Below are 20199 nucleotides of genomic sequence, written 5' to 3'. Positions count from 1 at the left end.
AGAGTAGAGGGGAATCCATGGAGACGGACGTTGCTGTGTCTTGGTGCTCTGCCTTGCAAGCAGCTGCCAGCCCTGAGCCTCAGCTGAGGTGCCTTCGGCAGTCTCTCGGGGGAGGGAAGGACCAAACAGGGCTGCAGTCCCACAATGGGAGTCTTCTAAGCGTACAGTGGGTTGGGTACCGTATGTGTACACTTGGAGAGTAAGCAACTGAATTTCATTTTTAATGTGTGCAGTTGTGCCCACAGTAAAAAACGACAATGAAGGTTATCTAATACTATCTGCTGTTGGCCTCACTAAGCTGTTGCTGGAGCATCTTCCTCCCTCCCTCCCTCCCTCCCGTGGTCATATATAATTTTGGGGTGTCTGTTATAACTTTGAACAATTGTTAAGTGGCCTTACAGGCGGGAGAAGCCCTGCCATTTTCCTGTGCATTCCCTGCCCTTGGGATGACCTTCCCCTTGGGTGTGTCTGTGTGGTCACTCTGTGCCCATCTTACGGACTGTCCATAAACAATTAAAATGTAGTTGTTGACCTTGCCTTGGCATAGGAAGGGTGGGGTGGGGTTGAGTCCCCTGCTTTAGTGTGTGTGTGGGGTGGACAGGAATGTCATGTGAAGTTGGTCTTCTGGTCATCTGTATTATTCTTTTATTTTTATTATGTTCTCTTTCCAGGTAAGCCCCCCAGTTGAACGGTTCTGAAATTGCCATTCATAAATTAGAGGCAGCACATTGATTATGGGGGTGTGTGCCCATAACCCCTTAACCCCTTAACCCTTCTCCTTCTCTTCCAGAGCGGAGGGGAGGTAGACTCATCTCACATATGACAAAAATAATCAAGCCTTTTTTTAAAAAACACAAGGGAAGATATAACCATTCCTTTTTAATTTTAAATAGTTACATGTGTGGAATAAGAGTGGAACAAAGCAGAGCAGAACAGAACAGAACAGAATAGAATAGAGTTGGAAGGGACCCTGGAGATCTTCTAGTCCAGCCCCCTGCTCAAGCATGAGAACCTTTACCATCTCAGACAGGTGATTGTCCAGTCTCTTCTTGAAAACCTCCAGTGATGAAGTGCCCACAACATCTGGAGCCCAGCTGTTCTACTGGTTAATTGTCTTCACTATCAGGAAGTTTCTCCTTAATTCCAGGTTGTTTCTCTCTTTGATAAATTTCCAACCATTGTTTCTTGTCCTGCCTTCTGGTGCCTTGGTGAATAACGTGACCCCCTAATAAAATAATAATAATAATAATAATAATAATAATAATAATAATAATAATAATAATAATAATAATAATAATAATAATAATAATAATAATAATAATAATAATAATAATAATAATAATAATAATAATAATAATAATAATAATAATAATAATAATAATAATAAAAATAATAATAATAAATAATGATGATGATGATGATGATGTTGGAAGGGACCTTCGAGGTCATCTAATCCAATCTTCTGCTGAAATAGGAAACCTTATACTTCTTTGTGGCAGCCCCTCAGATACTGGAAGGCTGCTATCATGTCACCCCTGTTTCTTCTTTTCTTTAGCCAAATCCAAGTCCTGCAGCTGTTCGTCATATGTTTTAGTCTCCAGCCCTTTGATCATCTTAGTTGCTCTTCTTCTCTGAACTTTTTTCCAAAGTCTCAACATCTTTTTTTGTAGTATGGTGACCAAAACTGGCTGCAGTATTCCAGGTGTGGCCTCACTAGGGTTTTATAAAGTGGTACTAATACTTTGTGTGATCTTGAGTCTATGCTTCTGTTTATTCAACCCAGGATTGTGTTAGCTTTTTTGGCTGCTGCTGCACACGGCTGGCTCACGGTCAAGTGATCGTCCACTAGGACTCCAAAGTCCCTCTCACAGTTGCTGTTTTTGAGCCGGGCCTCGCTCAATCTGTAATACCTTTGATTTTTCCTGCCTAGGTGTAAAACTTTGCTTTTCTCCACATTAAAACTCATTTTGCTGGATAGGGCCCATTCTTCAAGTTTGTCAAGATCTTTTTGGATCCTGGGTTTGTCTTCTCAGGTGTAAAACATTGTTTGGAAATGGAAGCGATAGCGCTGTTAACCCGGACAGCATCTGATTTTATTTTATTTTATTTTTGGGAGCAGGAGGATACCACTGGATGATGTGAAGCCTTGAGCAAACTGGAAAATATTAGCAGAACAACTGTAATGAAAAACATATTTATGCATATTTTATGGAGACATTAATCACCACAGGAAATAAATAAGAGTTCAAAACATATAAACTGTTGAAGTAATCTGGCATAATATCTCTAGTTAAAATTTGCTCCTTATTCCTTACGATGACTTAACATGGTCACTGTCAGCCATTCAGTTATGTCCGACCCTTGGCCACTCTGTGGATCAACAATCTCCATGCCCCTCTGTCTTGCACTGCCTCCTTCAGACCCTCCATGGTCATCCTGGTGCCATCCTTTTAGGGTTACGGTTAGGTCACCATGAACTTACAGAGCAAAATGGACATCACCAACAAATTCGGAATTCTTGGGTATGGTTAGGAGGGCACTTACTTTTCTAGGCTGCCCTATCTATGTTTCCTGGTAAAATACATGGGAAAATCCCGTTGGAGGAAAATTCCACTAAACTAGTGTGCTGCTAATGAGTACTAGGCAGCCCTTTCTCCTCTCTCTTTCCCAAGTGTCTGAGTTGGGATAGACCTGACACCCACACCTGCGCAGCAGTTGCCCTACCGCTTTAAGCTCTCTCCCCAGCCAGCACTGCCACATTGGTTGCAAAAGCTGTGTTGAGAGACAGCTGGGGTGTTGGTGATTTGTGAGAGAGAAGGTGTGCATCACTCTGCCACAGTAAAGCAGCCAGAAAATGATACTATCCTCCACTAGTAGAACTCACAAGAGGTAGTAGTTGGTGGTGCAGTAGCAGTGGGGAACGATGGCAAGAGAGGTGAGCAGTAGCTTGTAAATAGCCTGCTAAGCTTGTAAGCCGCCCTGAGTCTTCGGAGAAGGGCGGGATATAAATGGAATTTTTTTAAAAAAATGCTTGGGTTGCCTACAGACCCGTGTTGTTGTTTTGGCTCGGCTCTCTTATGTTTTGGAGCCCACTGACTTAAAAAACTCATGACCACAGGGTGGCAACAGTGGGATATCCACAAAAGAGGTGGGCTATCCAACACAAGGTGGCAATCGCATAAGTTACATGAATCACTCAATGAAAAGAATACAAGCTTTGGGTGAAAAACATGTTGCAAAAGGGAATCTTGGCCAACGGGCTACCACAGACCTCATACCAGTACCTACATCTGGGGTGGGAAATTAATTTCCTAAGGGGCTACATGAGAAACTGGGACTGTTGTGGGGACCACTGCCCCTCCTCTCTAGCATGGGCTGGACAGGACCAGCTGAAGGGCTGGGCTATGACCTGTGGGCTGGACAAGGACAGCTAAAGGGCCAGCTATGACCCATGGGCAGCAGGCCTGGCCCACATTGAACAAACATGGAAACATGGAAAGGTAGAGGGGACAGATCCTGCCTTAGAAGAGACCATTTTAATAGGGACAGGAATCTGCTTTTGGGTTATTTGACAATTTGACTAATTAACACTCCCATGAAGGCAGTTCCATATACTAATAATACAGAGATGTTAAAGCAACATGTCAGAGCATGCACAGTCTGATTGTGTTGAGGTAACCCAGGAGTAAATACAGTAAACAGTGGTTTGTAATTAAATGGTGGTTTATATTACAATATCTACAATTGTACACTAGAAAGAAAATGCGTACACGTGGTGATTCAGCAAACTCCAATATAAAGCAGTTACAGCAGTCAAACGGAGGAGAAAGACTCCAGCAAGGCCTTCCCTTTTATACTCAAGATCTTAAAGGGATACACACGCCTGCTGAGTCATGCCTAACACTGCATCATTCATCTCACATTACACAAGCCGGTTAGCTTCTAAATCATTACCTTGACACAACATCAAGAAGAAAGGCTTCAATTAATTAAAAGTAAGAGCAGCAAACTTGGAGGGGGACCGAAAGGAGCTTCCAGAAGATCCTCTTAGGGATCTAGTGCCTCACACAGAACTATAAATCTCTAGGAGTGATCTGAAAAGGTTAACAACATAAATGACAGTGGCCAGAGTAGAGGCCTCCTTCCACCAATCAAGGTTTGTCCTATACTGTGACAGTAATTGCCGAGATTTGTTTTGTTCCCTGCCACGGTTAGATGAAAATGAGGGAGCATCTATTGTCCTCAAAGGGAGCACCAGAAAGAAACCAAAACAAAACCTCTGCCTAAGGACACAGGACACTAAGCAGACAAGTCCTCATGAATGACCAGCATCCACCAAAGACCTCAATCAACTGGAGACCACTTGATGGCCAGAGAAAAAGGAAGGCCACAGAAAACCTGGTGCCAAACATTTCAGGATCCCCAACCGATCACAGCGTCTAGCGGCAGCTAAGATGAGAAGAGGGAGAAGGAGATTTGGGGAGAAGATTCAGACAGATCTGGGTTTGACAATGACCTTGTTTGGGAGGAACACTCTAATGACCTGTTCCCGAATCTCCTTGGTTCTCACTCCATATACAATGGGATTCAACATAGGAGGAACGAGAAGGTAAAGGTTAGCCAGAAGGATATGAACATGGGGAGCCACGTGGTGACCAAAGCGGTAGGTGAAAAATGAGAAGAGTGCTGGGCTGTAAGATATTGTGATGACACAGAGGTGGGAACCACAAGTGCCAAAGGCCTTGAACCTGGCCTCACTGGAGGAAAGCCGTAGCACTGCACGGACAATGAAGAAGTAGGAGAGGCCAATGCCTAGAAGGTCCCCTCCAATGACAATCAAGGCCACACTTAGCCCGTAAGCGCTGTTGATTCTGGTGTCTCCACAGGCCAGCTGCACCACGGCCATGTGCTCACAGTAAGTATGATGGATAACATTTGTCTGACAGAAGGAGAGTCTTTTGATCAGGAAAGGGCAGGGGCACATCAGCAGGGTTCCCCTGACAACCGCTGCTATCTCCATCTTAGCAACCAGTGAGCCATTGAAGAAAGAATTGTACCTGAGAGGGAAGCAGATGGCCACGTAACGATCTACAGCCATGGCCAGCAGCACTGCTGACTCCATCATACACAAAGCATGAATGAAGAACATCTGGGTCAAACAGGTATTAAACTGGATCTCCCTAGCCTGGAGCCAGAAGATGGAAAGCACCTTGGGCAATGTAGAGGTGGTGGCTGCTAAGTCAATAGTAGACAGCATGCAGAGGAAGTAGTACATGGGCCTGTGGAGGGCTGGTACTGATACTATGACTAGTAAAATGATAGAATTCCCAGCAATAATGATGACATAGCCAGTGCAAACTGCCACTGAGAACCACATGTGGTATGCCTCCAGGCCTGGGATGCCTTGCAAGACAAAGATAAAGGACCAGGAGTATGTCAAATTGCCCATCATTCAGGTCATCCAAGATGAACCAATCACTTTGGCCACCAGCTTCACTGAAGATCGTAGCACCTGTCAATCAAAGCAGAGAAAGAGATAGGTGATGAGGTTGGTTGTTGGGACCAGAGGCTTAGTCTTCCAAGCTTTCAGACTTGCCTTGGAGCCCATTCTCAGGGAACGTCTCTCTCTCTCTTTCCAGGATGTCTGCACTGGGCCCTGCGCAGTATTTACGCGGTGCCTGGTTGTGTTGTGTGTAACTTTTAGTTGAGAAAGTGAGCTTGTCGGCGAGAAAGTGCTCAGAGCTGCAGGAAACCAAGAATCTTTGTAGCTCAGGGTTGAACTTGGTTGTTTTCTTGCAGACATTTCATTATCAAACTAGGTGACACCAGTGCGAGAAAGGAGTGGGATTTGCAGAGTGGAGGAGGAAGAGAGGGGGACAAAAAGGAGGAGGGGGACTGGGAGGTCCTTGATGTTCTCTGAGCTTAGCTGTTTCCTTGAGGGCGTTTCATCCCTTGTGATCTGTCCCTGGAAACGACCAGTGCCTACAACCGAGCTCAGAGAGGGCCAAGGACTCTTCTGCAGGAAACCTTCTCATTCTCAGCCTCCTGTGATACTACTGTGCAGGTCTTGCTCTCAGCTAAACTATGGACAAATCCTCCTTGGCAGAAACCTGGAAGAGCTTCAAAAGAGGATAAGGAAATAGCAAGTACTAAGAAATGATCTGGCATTTCTTTTTTTCTTTTTGAGCTACGAAGGAAAAATGCATTTCTAGTGACAATAGCAAAGCCGGTTCAGAGCATATTCCCAGACTTTTTATCTTCTGAGACGTAGTGTTACATCTTCTTCTCCATCTTCTCCAGAATCAAGACTGATCTTCATCAGCATTAGGGTGACATGGAGATGTCATTGAACTATCTAATGGTCTTGATGGGACTCTGAACCTCAGAGATTCATCATATTTTCTTCTCATCTGAAGTAACCATTCCCACATGACCTGAATAACCCATTACCTTGAAATTCACCACCACATCGAAAAGTGCTTTTCATTTTTTAGAGGCAGAAAGTAAACGGAATGTTTAGTGTGAGGTTCTGTTTTTTTAAATAAAACTTTAAATAAATGTGGGGAAAAAAGAGGTGGCAGCTCTGGGCTCCCAGTGATAGCAATGTGCTTTGGTAGGGGTGGGGATTAAAGGGGCAACTGTACAAATAAAATATAAATAAGAGAATAGCAGAGTTGGAAGGGGCCTTGGAGGTGTCCTAGTCTAACCCCTGCTCAAGCAGGAAAGCCCTGTATCATTCCAGACAAAGGGCTGTTCAATCTCTCCTTAAAAGCCTCCAGTGGTGGAGCACCCACAACTTCTGGAGGGAAACCGTTCCACCATTTGATTGCTCTCACTGTCAGGAAATTCCTCCTTAATTCCAGGTTGTTTCTCTGCATGATTAGTTTCCATCTGTTTCTCCTTCTCCTGCCTTCAGGTGTTTTGGAGAATAGGTGGACCCCTTCTTCTTTGTGGCAGCCCCTCAAATATTGGAACAGTGCTATCATGTCTCCCCTAATCCTTCTTTTCATTAAATCAGACATACCCAATTCCTGCAACCGTTCTCATCTGTTTTTGCCTCCAGTCCCCTGAAAAGGCAGAGAAATGTTGGCTACCAATTTAGGAATTGAACTAGGAAGCCAACTAGGCTAGCAAACAGGATGCGTCTCTTGGGCTTGAACACTCACCAGGCAGAGACAGCTTTGTGGGGTCCTTTACAGTGGGGTGTTGTGCATCCTCCGGGCCCCGCTCTTGTGTAGCACAAGTGTTGCACCTTCCATGAGAAAGGAATCTTTATGGTCTTGAACAGACCAAGTGAAATCCTTGCCTGGAATTCAAACTCAGCCCTTCTCTGGTTCCTTCTTGCTTTTTTATGCCTTGAAGAGCTCTCCCTGCAGTATTGCCGGCCCTGGAGACAGCCTAGTGCGGGCAGGAGCCTCTGCAGAGCAGCCCGGCCCATCGGGGCACATGGATGGACTGGAAGCCATCGCATCAGGCGCCATGTGGATCCAGCTTTTCCTGCTAGTCCCTGGAAGTGTTACTGCAAAACACTGGCAAACGAGCGTTGCTTTGGCTCCGTGGAATTTTTAAAGGAAAAGAAATAGTGGAAGAGAAAATAGGATCTTGGTCAGGACAAGCAAACCATCCCTGTGTTACATTCTCAGGTCTTGGAAACCCAACAGAATAGAATAGAATTTAGAATAGAATAGAATTAAGAATAGAATAGAATTAAGAATAGAATAGAATAGAATAGAATAGAATTTAGAATAGAATAGAATTAAGAATAGAATAGAATAGAATTAAGAATAGAATAGAATAGAATAGAATAGAATAGAATAGAATAGAATAGAATAGAAAAGAAAATATGGAATGGAATTGAATGGAATGGAAAATATGGAATGGAATAGAATAGAATAATAAAATACAGAATAGAATAGAATAGAATAGAATAGAATAGAATAGAATAGAATAGAATAGAATAGAATAGAACAGAATAGAATAATGGAATAAAATAGAAATACATAATAGAATAGGACAGAACAGAACAGAAAACAGAACAGAACAGAAAACAGAACAGAATAGAAATAGAATAGAATAGAATGGAATAGAAAATAGAATAGAATAGAATAGAATTAAGAATAGAATAGAATAGAATTTAGAATAGAATAGAATAGAATAGAAAATAGAATAGAATAGAATTAAGAATAGAATAGAATTAAGAATAGAATAGAATAGAATTAAGAATAGAATAGAATAGAATTAAGAATAGAACAGAAAAGAATAGAATAGAATAGAATAGAAAATATGGAATTGAATGGAATGGAAAATATGGAATGGAATAGAATAGAATAATAAAATACAGAATAGAATAGAATAGAATAGAATAGAGAATATAATAGAATAGAATAGAATAGAATAGAGAATAGAATAGAATAGAATAGAATAGAATAGAATAGAATAAAAGAATAGAATACAATAGAACAGAACTGAATAGAATAGAATAGAATATAGAATATAGAATAGAATAGAATAGAAGAATAGAATAGAATTAAGAATAGAATAGAATAGAATAGAATTAAGAATAGAATAGAATAGAATTAAGAATAGAATAGAATAAAATAGAATAGAAGAATAGAATAGAATTAAGAATAGAATAGAATAGAATAGAATAGAATAGAATAGAATAGAATAGAATAGAATAGAATTATGGGATAGAATAGAATAGAATAGAATAGAATAGAATAGAATAGAATAGAATAGAATAGAATAGAATAGAATAGAATAGAATGTGGAATGCAATAAGAATAGAATAGAATAGAATAGAATAGAATAGAATAGAATAGAATAGAATAGAATAGAAGAATAGAATACAATAGAACAGAACAGAATAGAATAGAATAGAATAGAAGAATAGAATAGAATTAAGAATAGAATAGAATTAAGAATAGAACAGAATAGAATTAAGAATAGAATAAAATAGAATAAAATAGAATAGAAGAATAGAATAGAATATAGAATAGAATAGAATAGAAAATAGAATAGAATAGAATTAAGAATAGAACAGAAAAGAATAGAATTAAGAATAGAATGCAATAGAACAGAGTAGAATAGAATAGAATAGAATGTGGAATGGAATATAATATAATATAATAGAAGAAAAGAATAGAATTAAGAATGAAATAGAATAGAATAGAATAAATAAGAGTAGACTAAAGAATAGAATAGAATAGAATAGAACAGAATAATAATAGCGGAATAGAATAGAATAGAATAGAATAGAATAGAATAGAATAGAATAGAACAGAACAGAACAGAACAGAACAGAATAGAATAGAATAGAATAGAATAATAGCGGAACACCTGCTGCCGGCATCAACTTCCCTTCGCCCTGTGCGTTCCCACAGAGAGGGACTCCTCAGGGTGCCACCGATCAGAGAATGTCGATTGGTGGCCCCCAGAGGGAGATCCTTCTCTGTGGGCGCTCCGGAACTATGGAATCAGTTACCGGTAGAGCTCCGGATGGCGCCCGATCTTCGCTCCTTTCGTCGCGATCTGAAGACGTTTTTGTTTGCACAAGCCGGCCTGGCCTGATGGGGGATTGGTGGGGTTTATTCTTGTATTTTTATTGTAGTATTTTTGGGGTTTTTTATAAATGTAGTATATTAATTGTTTTAAAATCGGGCAATTATTTAATTTCCTTTTAATATTTGTAACTTTGTATTTTATTCTTGCCCTGTGAACCGCCCTGAGTCCTCAGGGAGAAGGGCGGTATAGAAATATTATTAAATTGAAATTGAAATTGAAATTGAAATTAGAATAGAATAGAATAGAATAGAATAGAATAGAATAGAATAGAATAGAATAGAATAGAATAGAATAGAATAGAATAGAATAAAGACTAGAACAGATTTCTTTTTTGGCCAAGTGCGAATGGACACCCAAGGAATTTCCCTCCCTTGCAGAAGCTCTCAGTGTACATATAAACAGCAAGTGATAAATCATGATCATAATCATCACAAAATACAGTCATCATAAACCATAAGATACAGCACTCAGTGATCGTCTTAGGATACTAAATAATCAATCAACATCAATTGCAATAGGATACTAAATAAAGGCAGTGAGCATAAATCATGAGCTACAAACAACAAAATTATTTATTTATTTATTTAAGAAGCTAAGGAAATAGGTAATAGGCAAGATGAAAAGATGAGAAGGATAATAATTCTGGGAGTTGAAGTCCACAATAGAATAACAGAATTGGAAGGGACCTTGGAGGTCCTCTAGTCCAACCCCCTGCTCAGGCAGGAGACCCTATACCATTTCAGACAGGTAGCTGTCCACTCTCTTCTTAAAAGCCTCCATTGAAGGAGCACCCACAACCTCTGGAGGCAGATCGTTCCACTGGTTGATTGTTCTCACTCTTAGACAATTTCTTCTTAGTCCTAGGTTAGTTCTCTCCTTGGTTAGTTTCCATCTGTTGCTTCTTCTCTTGCCTTCAGGTGCTTTGAAGAACAGGTTGACCCCCATCCTTTTTTTGTGGCAACCCCTCAATTACTGGAACCCTGCTATCATGTCACCCCTGGTCCTTCTTTTCATTAAACTAGACATACCCAACTCCTGCAATGGTTCTTCATATGTTTTAGCCTTCGGTCTTAAAGTTGCCAAGTTTGGAGACCGCTGGACTAGAAGATCTCCAAGGTCCCTCCTGGCACGTGGAGTCTACCCTGTATTCTATGCTCTGTGAAGCTGGAGGGTGATGGGAGTGTGTGAATTGACCGGCCATGTGAATTGTTTAAATAAATAAAACCATATTGCTAAATGTTTATATATAGATTGGCATCTCCTGCAACTTTGCATGCTTGCAATTTTAATATTTAAAATTCAGTCGTAAGATGGATGGACGTTTCTCTGCTGTGCCTTAAGTTGCATTCCTGACTTGAGGAAGGGATTGATGACCTCAGATGAATATTTTTTGTGCCTTCTTTAACACGCTTTATAGTGACACAATTTTCAACCTTTTCAATGGATTCAAATAATGACTGGATTTGGTTTTTTGCAAAACAAAAACCGGACCGAATTTGTAAAGAAGAGACTGAACAGCCATTTGTTCAGAATGGCATAAGATCTCCTGCTTGAAAAAGGGGTTGGACTAGAAGACCTCCAAGGCCCCTTCCAACTCTGTTATTCTGTTAACCCAATTGCTTTGCTTGTTGAATATGAACTTGATAACTTTAGAGAGATCAGAGTTTTGTCAGATTATTATCCCAGGAGTCCTGAATCAAAGAATGAATATTTTCAGAGGATGGAAGCCTTAAAGTCACATTAAAAGTGCTGTCCAGTAACTGAGATGCAATAGACAACATCACCACCAGATGGATTTGTAGCTGGCTGACAAACCGCACTCAACGAGTGCTCCTCAAGGGCACCACATCCACACGGAGAGAAATAAGCAGTGGGGTACCACAAGGCTCCCTCTTAGGCCCAGGACTCTTCAATATCTTCATCAATGACTTAGATGAGAGAATAGAAGGGGAACTCATCAATTTTGTAGATGACACCAAACTGGCCGGAGTAGCCAACACCACAGGAGACAAGCTCAGGATTCAAAAAGATCTTGGCAAACTTGAAGAATGGGCCCTATCCAACAAAATGAGTTTTAAAAGCAAAGTTTTACATTTAGGCAGGAAAAATCAAAGATATAAATACAGATTAGGTGAGACCTGGCTCAAAAACAGCCACTGTGAGAGGGACCTCGGAGTCCTAGTGGACGATCGCTTGACTGTGAGCCAGCCGTGTGCAGCAGCAATGAAAAAAGCTAATACAATCTTGGGCTGTATAAACAGAGGCATAGAATCAAGATCACATGAAGTATTAGTACCTCTTTATAAAACCCTAGTGACCAATTCTGATCACCACACTACAAAAAAGACGTTGAGAGCTTGGAAAAAGTTCAGAGAAGAGCAACTAAGAGGATCCAAGGCCTGGAGACTAAAACATACGAAGAACGGCTGCGGGATTGGGGTTTGGCTAAAGAAAAGGAAGAAACATGATAGCAACGTTCCAGTATCTGAGGGGCTGCCACAAAGAAGAGGGTGTAAAATTATTCTCTAAAGCACCAGAGGGAAGGACAAGAAACAATGGTTGGACACTGATCAAAGGGAGAAGCAACCTGGAATTAAGGAGAAACTTCCTGACAGTGAGGACGATTAACCAGTGGAACAGCTTGCCACCAGAAGCGGTGGATGCTCCATCACTGGAGGCTTTTAAGAAGAGACTAGACAGTCACTTGTCTGAGACAGTATAGGTTCTCCTGCTCAAGTGGAGGGCTGGACTAGAAGACCTCCAAGGCCCCTTCCAGCTCTGTTCTATTCTAATTAGATCCTATCTTAATTTTTTGTTCTAAGGAGTGCAGCCTGCAATTTCCAGCTGCCGTACAATGGAAATTAGCACCAGATGCTCCCTGTTTGCTTCCGGATGTGAGTCCTTGGTGCTTTGGGGGAGGGGCATGCACCTCCTTTCTGCTGGGGTGTTCAGAAGGAATTCTTCCTCCTCCAGACCTGGCGGAGCACCCTCTGGCGGATCTCCCTGGTCTTCATGCCGTAAGTGATGGGGCTGAGAGTGGGAGGGAGCAGCAGGTAGAGGTTAGCCAGGAAGACGCGGACGTGGGGGGCCGCCCTGTTTCCGAAGCAGTGGGTCAGAATGGAGAAGAGGCCTGGCACAAAAGGGATGAGGATGACGCAGATATGAGAGCCACAGGTGTAGAAGGCCTTGAGTAGAGCCAGGGGGTTGGACTAGAAGACCTCCAAGGTCCCTTCCAATTCTGCTGTTCTATGATTCTAACATTTCTAATATTTATTTTTTATTTATTTGATTTCTGTGTGCAAAACCACCGGATTGCTATCGAATTCTTTAATCCAGGTTTGATATAGTCTGTGTCTGTTTTAAAAATGTTCTTCAGCTTTTGATATAGGTATGCTGTGAGTTTTTTATTATTATTGGTTCGTTGCACAGTCAGCCTGATGTTCAGACTGGATTTGGCCTTTTTTTTTTTAACCACCTATCGAGTCCTTTCCAAGGACCTGGGATGAGCAGATGTGTTGTTTGATGGGGTTGAAGGTATATTTGCAGGATGAAAAGTGTTTTGAGTAAAGCTGCCTTTTGCAATAGACCGGTGGGGATTTTGTCAATGCCGATGGTATTCAGATGCTTCGGGATTGCACCCGAGGTGCCTATCACGGCTGCTTCAGTATTTTTATTAATTTATCAAAATGTAAAATACAGAAATAAAAAAATTAAAATAATGGGAAAATAAGGGAGAAAAGGGGAAGAGAGAAAAATATAAAGGGGAAAAAGAAACTATGGATTTAGGACTCCTTTTGATGCAGTAGAGTAAGGCAGTAACATAAAACATATAACACAAACGGTACAGGGTTTCCTGCCTGAGCAGGGGGATGGACTAGAAGACCTCCAAGGTCCCTTCCGACACTGTTATTCTATGACTTTCTGAACCTCACTCAACTCTTTTTAGGGTAATATATACTTTCTATAACAACGAACCCGTCTAATTAGTAAAACCCAAAATCAAAGTTTCATTTTTTCCCCACCTCGAGCACAATGTCCAAAAGTGGTTTCCAAGTAGAAATAAAATGTCTTCTTTTGTTTAGTCAAAGCAGTCAGCTTAGTCATCTCTGCTAACTCCATCAACTTTTGCAGCTGTTTGTCCACTGTGGGAATCCAAGTGTCCTTCCATTTTTCTGCAGAATATTCCTGCAGCTGTCAACATATGTAACATCAAACTTCCAGATTCTTTTTTCAGGTTCTTTATCCATTAAACCCAAAAGAAAAGTCTTTTTTTCAGAGACTTTTCCAAGGCGCCTATTACTCTTGGTACCACCCTTGCTTGCCTTTGCCACAGTCGTTCTATTTCTATCTGCAGGTCTTTATATTTTGTTATCTTCTCCAGTTCTTTCTCGTCTATTCTGCTGTCTCCAGGCACTGCCAAGTCCACTATCCAGACTGTTTTGTCTTTCTTATCGACAATTAATAAAAGGGCCTTGGTGGAGCAGTGGGCTAATGCCTCCTTAAGTAACACCAGCTGCCTGCAATTAGTGCAGGTTCGCGTCCCACCAGGCTCAAGGTTGACTCAGCCTTCCATCCTTCCCAGGTAGGTAAAATGAGGACCCAGATTGTTGGGGGCAATTAAGCTGACTTTGTAATAATGCCGCTTGGGGGGTGTGTGTGAAAGCCCTAATAAGCAGGCATATACATAGAATGAAGGCTACTGCTAAGCTTGTAAGCCGCCCTGAGTCTTCGGAGAAGGGCGGGATATAAATGGAATTAAAATAAAAATAAAATTGTTACCTCTGGGGTGTTATGTGGGCAGGTGCCTGTATTATTATTATCAGGTTTATTTATTTATTTATTTATTTATTTATTTATTTATTTATTTATTTATTTATTTATTTATTTATATTTATATACCGCCCTATTCCCTGAGGACTCAGGGCGGTTTACAGGGAATTAAAAATCCAAAATACAAAAATTAAGAACCAAATTAAAAAATATTAAATTGACCCTGTACTCAATTAAAAAGAACCCCAAATTAAAAATTTCTCCTCAGTCTGGGCCCGAGAGCTCGAAGAGCCAGGTCTTCAGGCCCCGGCGGAATGATCGGAGGTCGGGGGCAGTTCTCAGCTCCACCGGCAGCTGGTTCCAGAGGGCAGGCGCTCCCACCGAGAAGGCCCTATCCCTGGGTGTCACCCGCCGGCAATCTCTTACCGGCGGGACCCTGAGCAGACCCTCCCTGTGGGAGCGCACTGGGCGAAGGGCGTTTGATGCCGGCAGCAGGTGTTCCCTCAGATATCCCGGACCCAGGCCATGTAGGGCTTTATAGGTGATAACCAGCACCTTGAATTTCACCCGGAGGGCAACCGGAAGCCAATGCAGCTCACGGAGTAGAGGTGTTACATGGGAGTATCGGGAAACCCCCATTACAACTCGCGCGGCCGCATTCTGCACCAGTTGAAGCCTCCGAGTGGTCTTCAAGGGCAGCCCCATGTAGAGAGCGTTACAGTAGTCCAAACGGGAGGTCACAAGCGCGTGAGTAACTGTGCGTAGGGCATCTCGGTCCAGATAGGGACGCAACTGGCGCACCAGGCGAACCTGAGCAAAAGCCCCCCTGGTCACGGCTCCTATATGGTCTTCGAAATTGAGCCATGAATCCAGGAGGACGCCCAAGTTGCGAGCCCTATCGACGGGGGGTAACACCTCACCCCCCCATCATTAAGGATGGAATAACTTGGTTAACCCGATATGCCGATATGCACAGCCACTCAGTCTTGGCGGGATTGAGACGAAGCCTGTTTCTCCCCATCCAGACCTGAACCGCCTCCAGCCACCGGGACATCACGGAGAGGGCATCACTGGGTTGGTTCGGGGTGGAAAGAAAAAGTTGGGTATCATCAGCATACTGATGATACCCCACCCCAGAACCACGAATGATCTCGCCCAGCGGCTTCATATAGATGTTGAACAGGAGAGGCGAGAGAACCGACCCCTGAGGAACTCCACAAATGAGAGACCTCGGGGCGGATCTCTGCCCTCCTGTCAACACCGACTGCGAGCGGCCCTGGAGGTAGGAGGAGAACCACCGTAGAACGGTGCCTCCCACTCCCAGCCCCCTGAGACGCCGCAGCAGGATACCATGGTCGATGGTATCGAACGCCGCTGAGAGATCTAATAGGACCAGGACAGAGGAACAACCCCTGTCCCTAGCCCTCCAGAGATCATTCACCAGCGCGACCAATGCCGTCTCCGTGCTGTGTCCGGGCCTGAAGCCCGATTGGTACGGGTCCAGATAATCAGTTTCCTCCAGGAACAGGGGGAGCTGATGCGCCACCACACTCTCAACAACCTTCGCCAGAAAGCGAAGGTTGGAGACTGGACGATAGTTGTTTAAAACAGCCGGGTCCAAAGCAGGCTTCTTGAGAAGGGGTCTCACCACCGCCTCCTTCAAGGCGGCAGGGAAGACACCCTCCTTCAAAGAAGCAGTTATCACTGCATGGAACCAGCCTCGTGTTCCCTCCCGAGCCGCATAAGCTAGCCAGGAGGGGCACGGATCCAACAAACAGGTGGTGGTGCTCAGTCTCCCCATGATCCTGTCCACATCATCAGGGGAAACAGGGTCGAACTCATTCCAGATAACGTGCTCAAGACCGCCTGATTCCTCCACATTAGACTCTGCCCAGTCAGAGTCCAAGCCGGTCCGGATCCGAGCGATTTTGTCCGCCAGATGATGACTAAACTCCTGCCATTCATCTTGCGGTTTGAGCAACTCTTTGAGTTTAACTTCTGACATGAATTCCATCGAATAAGAAAAAGGTGCTTTTGAAGTGGCCAAAGCTATTTTTTTTCCATTTTGTAGCTGAACCAGCTACATCTTCATCCTCACCGTCATTCTATCCTCAGCATCCTGTTTGATGTCTCCATCTTTGCCTGCAAATGTGGCGCAGACGGCATCCTTCATTTTATAGAAGTGAGTATTTGCAGCTGAGGGTTGAAACGAGGGGTCCTTGGTGCTCTGTGAGTCTGGTGGTTTTCTTGCAGAGGTTTCATGACCAGCTAGGCGACATAATCGGCGCTGATGATAGTTGAGTAATAAAACATCTGCACGAAAACCACCAAGCTCAGAAAGCATCAAGGACTCCAGTGTCTTATGGCTTATTGGTTGGGATATCCCATGTTAGGTGAATAGTTTGTTAATTTATTTATAGATATGCCACCCACCTCACTGTCAAGTGATACTGTAGGTGAGCAGTTTGATTAATTGATTGATATACTACCCGTGTCACTGTCAATCGACTCTGTTGAGTTATGTAATGTTAACCTGGGCTTAGAGTTTGGCGTGTTCGGTGAGCGCAGTTTCTTACGTCTTTTCCAGGTCTACCACAGGTACAACTCAACAGAATACTTTGTGATCTGGGATGGGTGGGGGGGGTGTTGTTTCCTTGTCTCTGCTTTGGACCCCCTGCACCCATTGATGACGCTCTCTGCCACGAGGGCCTCGAAGCCCCCGTTTCCGGTCCCCTCGGCTAGGAGCTCTCCGTTCACCCGGGCTGGGTTTTCTGCCTGCAGCATTCAGCGGCTCTCCCTCCGCAAGGCAGCCGGGAAGCAGCGCGGCAGCCCAGTTAATGGTTAACGGTCCCTGCGGGCCCTGGGCGGACGCGGGCTGGATTCCCAGGCGGGGAGGCGGCGGGCACTAATAGCGGCGCCCCTCCCGAGCTGGCCGGAGCCTTCCCGAGCAGCTGCCCCGAGCGCCGACGCGGCCCGGAGGCGCCTCCCAGCCACCGGTGAGCCCGCAGCGCCCGGGACCCCGCCCGCCTCTCCTGGCCGCCGGCCGGGGCCGGGATGGCCGAGGCAGCTCCGGGGGCCACGCCCGAGCCTGGAGCGGGCCCGCCGAGGGCTCCTTTTGCCCGGGTGCGCTGGGGGTGGAAGCCCCGCGGCGCCCGGCGGCGCCCTCTGGCCGCGTCGCGGCTGGAAGCCGGGAAGAGCCCGGGCGGCTCCGGGCGGCGGAGCTCTGCGCAGACGGGGCGGGCGCGGGACTCGGGTCCCGAGCCCGGCCGGCGGGTCGGGGAAGGCGCCGCCGAGGACTCCGCGCGATCCTTCCGCCGGGCAGAGATCCTCGCCGGCTGCGCGGTCAGCGGACGGCTCGTCCGCCGCGTCGGACGGGACTCTGGGCGAGAAGGGCGTGGGAGGGGAATCGGGGGTCTTGGAGGGAAAGGAAAGGCGCTTTGGGCTGCCCTTGAAGGACCCTTTACTCGCTAGCCGGGACACAGAGTCGGCTGGCATCCCGAGTGAGTCTCCAGCCGCTGGGAAAGGTTGCAGGCGTCGGGTCTCCGCCCTGGCTCCCTTTCCCGCTTCGGCTAAGGCTGCGTCCCCACCATCTGCTGAAGGAAGCCAAGGACGCGTCTTAAAGCGGGAGTCACGGGGAAGATGGAGCCAGTTTACTTTGGCAGCGCCTCTTAATCCTGGGCGGGAGGGGGGCGGGGGGGCTGTCCCTGGACGCGTTTCCCAAATGGGCCTGGAACAGCCCGGGGCGCCCCCCTAACGACCCGGTTAATCATTTCTGAAGCTTGCAGAGTGAAATTCCTACCCGCTCAGCCTTCCTGCCTCCCGGCCAGTCGGACGGGCTTCCCTCCCTTGGCACAGTGCCTGATGCCAGCCGTCTCCGCTCCTGAGCAGGCTGAGGGGGGTCCTGGGTTAGCTGCCTTGCAAGGTGCGGAGAGCAGGAGGGTCCGAACGTGCATTTTTAGAGATGCCTCCTGTCCACAGGGTGACTTTGGCGCAAGGAAGCAACAGCAAAAACAGAGAGACTCAGCCGGATGTCCAACTGCTGCCGCGAGGGAGGAGAGAAGGAAGGCGGCACCCAGGCGCTTCGGGAAAGACAGTGCCGGCAGCCCAGAGGGAGCCCAGGCCGGCGAGCGGAGTCCTCCAGTGTGCGCTGAAGGTGGTGGAGCCGGCCAGGAAGGGTGGAGCAAGAGTTGTGCGCAGGTAGGAGAGAGCAGTGCAGTATGGGTCCTGAGGCTGGGTGGGCCGGGAGGCAAAGAGGTGGGTGCAGCCCAGGCGCTGAGCCAGAGGTCTCATTGGTGAGTCCACCGGGCCTCTGAGGCTCGGCTGTGGTCAAAGGGGGTTGACGCTCCCAGCAGTGGGGGTCCAGGAGGGGGACCAGGACTGGGCCCTTGCAGGAGGGGAGCTCCGTTCCAGAGCCCTGAGAAAGAGAAGCAGCTGAAAGGGGAACCCAGACTAAAACTCAACACTGGTGGAGAACTTGGAGACACTTCTTCCTTCTGCTGTAGACCATGAGAGGAGGGCATCCCCTCTTCCTCCTCCTCCTCCTCCTCCTCCTCCTCCTTCTCACCAGCCCTGCCCTGGGCCCTCTCGTTCAGAACTTCTTGAGATGGGCTGATGCTCGGATTCTCGCTTTGTCTTCTCTGTCCAGGAGCCAGGATCCCACTGGACGAAGCTGCTCCCCCATGGCCGCCCTTAACGACAGCCGCTTTGACCCCATAACCTTCGTCCTGACGGGAATCCCTGGCATGGAGGCATCTCACATCTGGATCTCTGTCCCCTTCTGCCTGATGTACGTGGTGGCCCTCACGGGAAACGTGTTTCTCCTCTTTCTCATCGCCACAGAGCGCAGCCTCCACCAGCCCATGTACTTCTTCCTGGCCATGCTGGCAGTAGCTGACCTCATGCTGTCCACCTCCACGGTGCCAGAGATGCTGGCCATCTTCTGGTTCGGGTCCAGGAAGATCTCATTTGACGCGTGCATCGCCCAGATGTTCTTCACCCACTTCAGCTTCATTGCAGAGTCCACCATCCTGCTGGCCATGGCCTTCGACCGTTATGTGGCTGTTTGTGACCCACTGCGCTACATGACCATCCTCACGCCTTCCGCGATAGGGAAAGTGGCCATCGCCGCCATCGTCAGGGGGCTCGCCATCATGTTCCCCCCCATCTTCCTCCTGAAGAGGCTGCCCTACTGTGGCCACAGCACAATGCCGCACACCTATTGCGAGCACATGGGCATCGCCCGTCTGGCTTGCGGGGACATCACCGCCAACATCTGGTACGGCTTCACCACGACCCTGCTGTCCTCTGGCGTCGACGTGGTGCTCATTGCTGCCTCGTACGCCTTGATCCTCCGGGCCGTCTTCCAGCTGGCCTGCAAGGAAGCCCGGCGCAAAGCTCTGCGCACCTGTGGCTCCCACATCTCGGTCATCCTCTTGTTCTACACGCCGGCCTTCTTCTCCTTCCTCACCCATCGCTTCGGCCACAACATTCCTAGCTGGATCCACATCTTGTTGGCTGACCTCTACGTGATTGTGCCGCCCATGCTCAACCCCATTGTCTACGGGGTCCGAACGAAGCAGATCCGGGAGCTGGTCATTCGTGTGCTCTCCCAGAGGGGGGGGACCTGCTTCTGAACCCCGGACCACCTCGGCCAAACTCTGAGGGAGGACCTGGGTTGAAGGCGGCTACAGGGGGAGAACTGCCTCCCTCTCCGGGGAAGGAGATGGGTCAGAAGCCGCGAGAACTCTTGTGGCGCAGTTGCACTTCCAGGTCTTCCTCCTTGTTGCAGCGGTCACTGTGGCTGCAGATCCATTAAAGCTGCCTGCTCCTTGCCCGTCCCTGCCTGGTGTGGTGCCTCTTCCCTGG

The 20199-nt window shown here is 46.3% G+C and overlaps 2 protein-coding genes across 2 annotated transcripts; one reads left to right on the top strand and one right to left on the bottom strand.

Moving 5' to 3' along the window:
* Positions 1–4489: 4489 nt before the first annotated feature.
* On the bottom strand, positions 4490–5275 carry LOC308668021 (olfactory receptor 52P1-like; the record flags this gene model as incomplete). Its single annotated transcript, XM_081327681.1, has 1 exon — positions 4490–5275. The coding sequence occupies one exon, from the start codon at positions 5273–5275 to the stop codon at positions 4490–4492; it is 786 nt and encodes a 261-aa protein (XP_081183807.1).
* Positions 5276–19013: 13738 nt separating this feature from the next.
* LOC308667835 (olfactory receptor 52B2-like) lies at positions 19014–19967 on the top strand (the record flags this gene model as incomplete). Its single annotated transcript, XM_081327365.1, has 1 exon — positions 19014–19967. One exon carries the CDS (start codon positions 19014–19016, stop codon positions 19965–19967), a length of 954 nt encoding a protein of 317 aa, XP_081183491.1.
* Positions 19968–20199: the final 232 nt, after the last annotated feature.

This window comes from Vipera berus (genome assembly GCF_964194415.1).
Source record: "Vipera berus genome assembly, chromosome: 4".
Taxonomy (NCBI): Eukaryota; Metazoa; Chordata; class Lepidosauria; order Squamata; family Viperidae; genus Vipera; species Vipera berus.
This window is presented reverse-complemented; position numbering and strand designations above follow the sequence as displayed.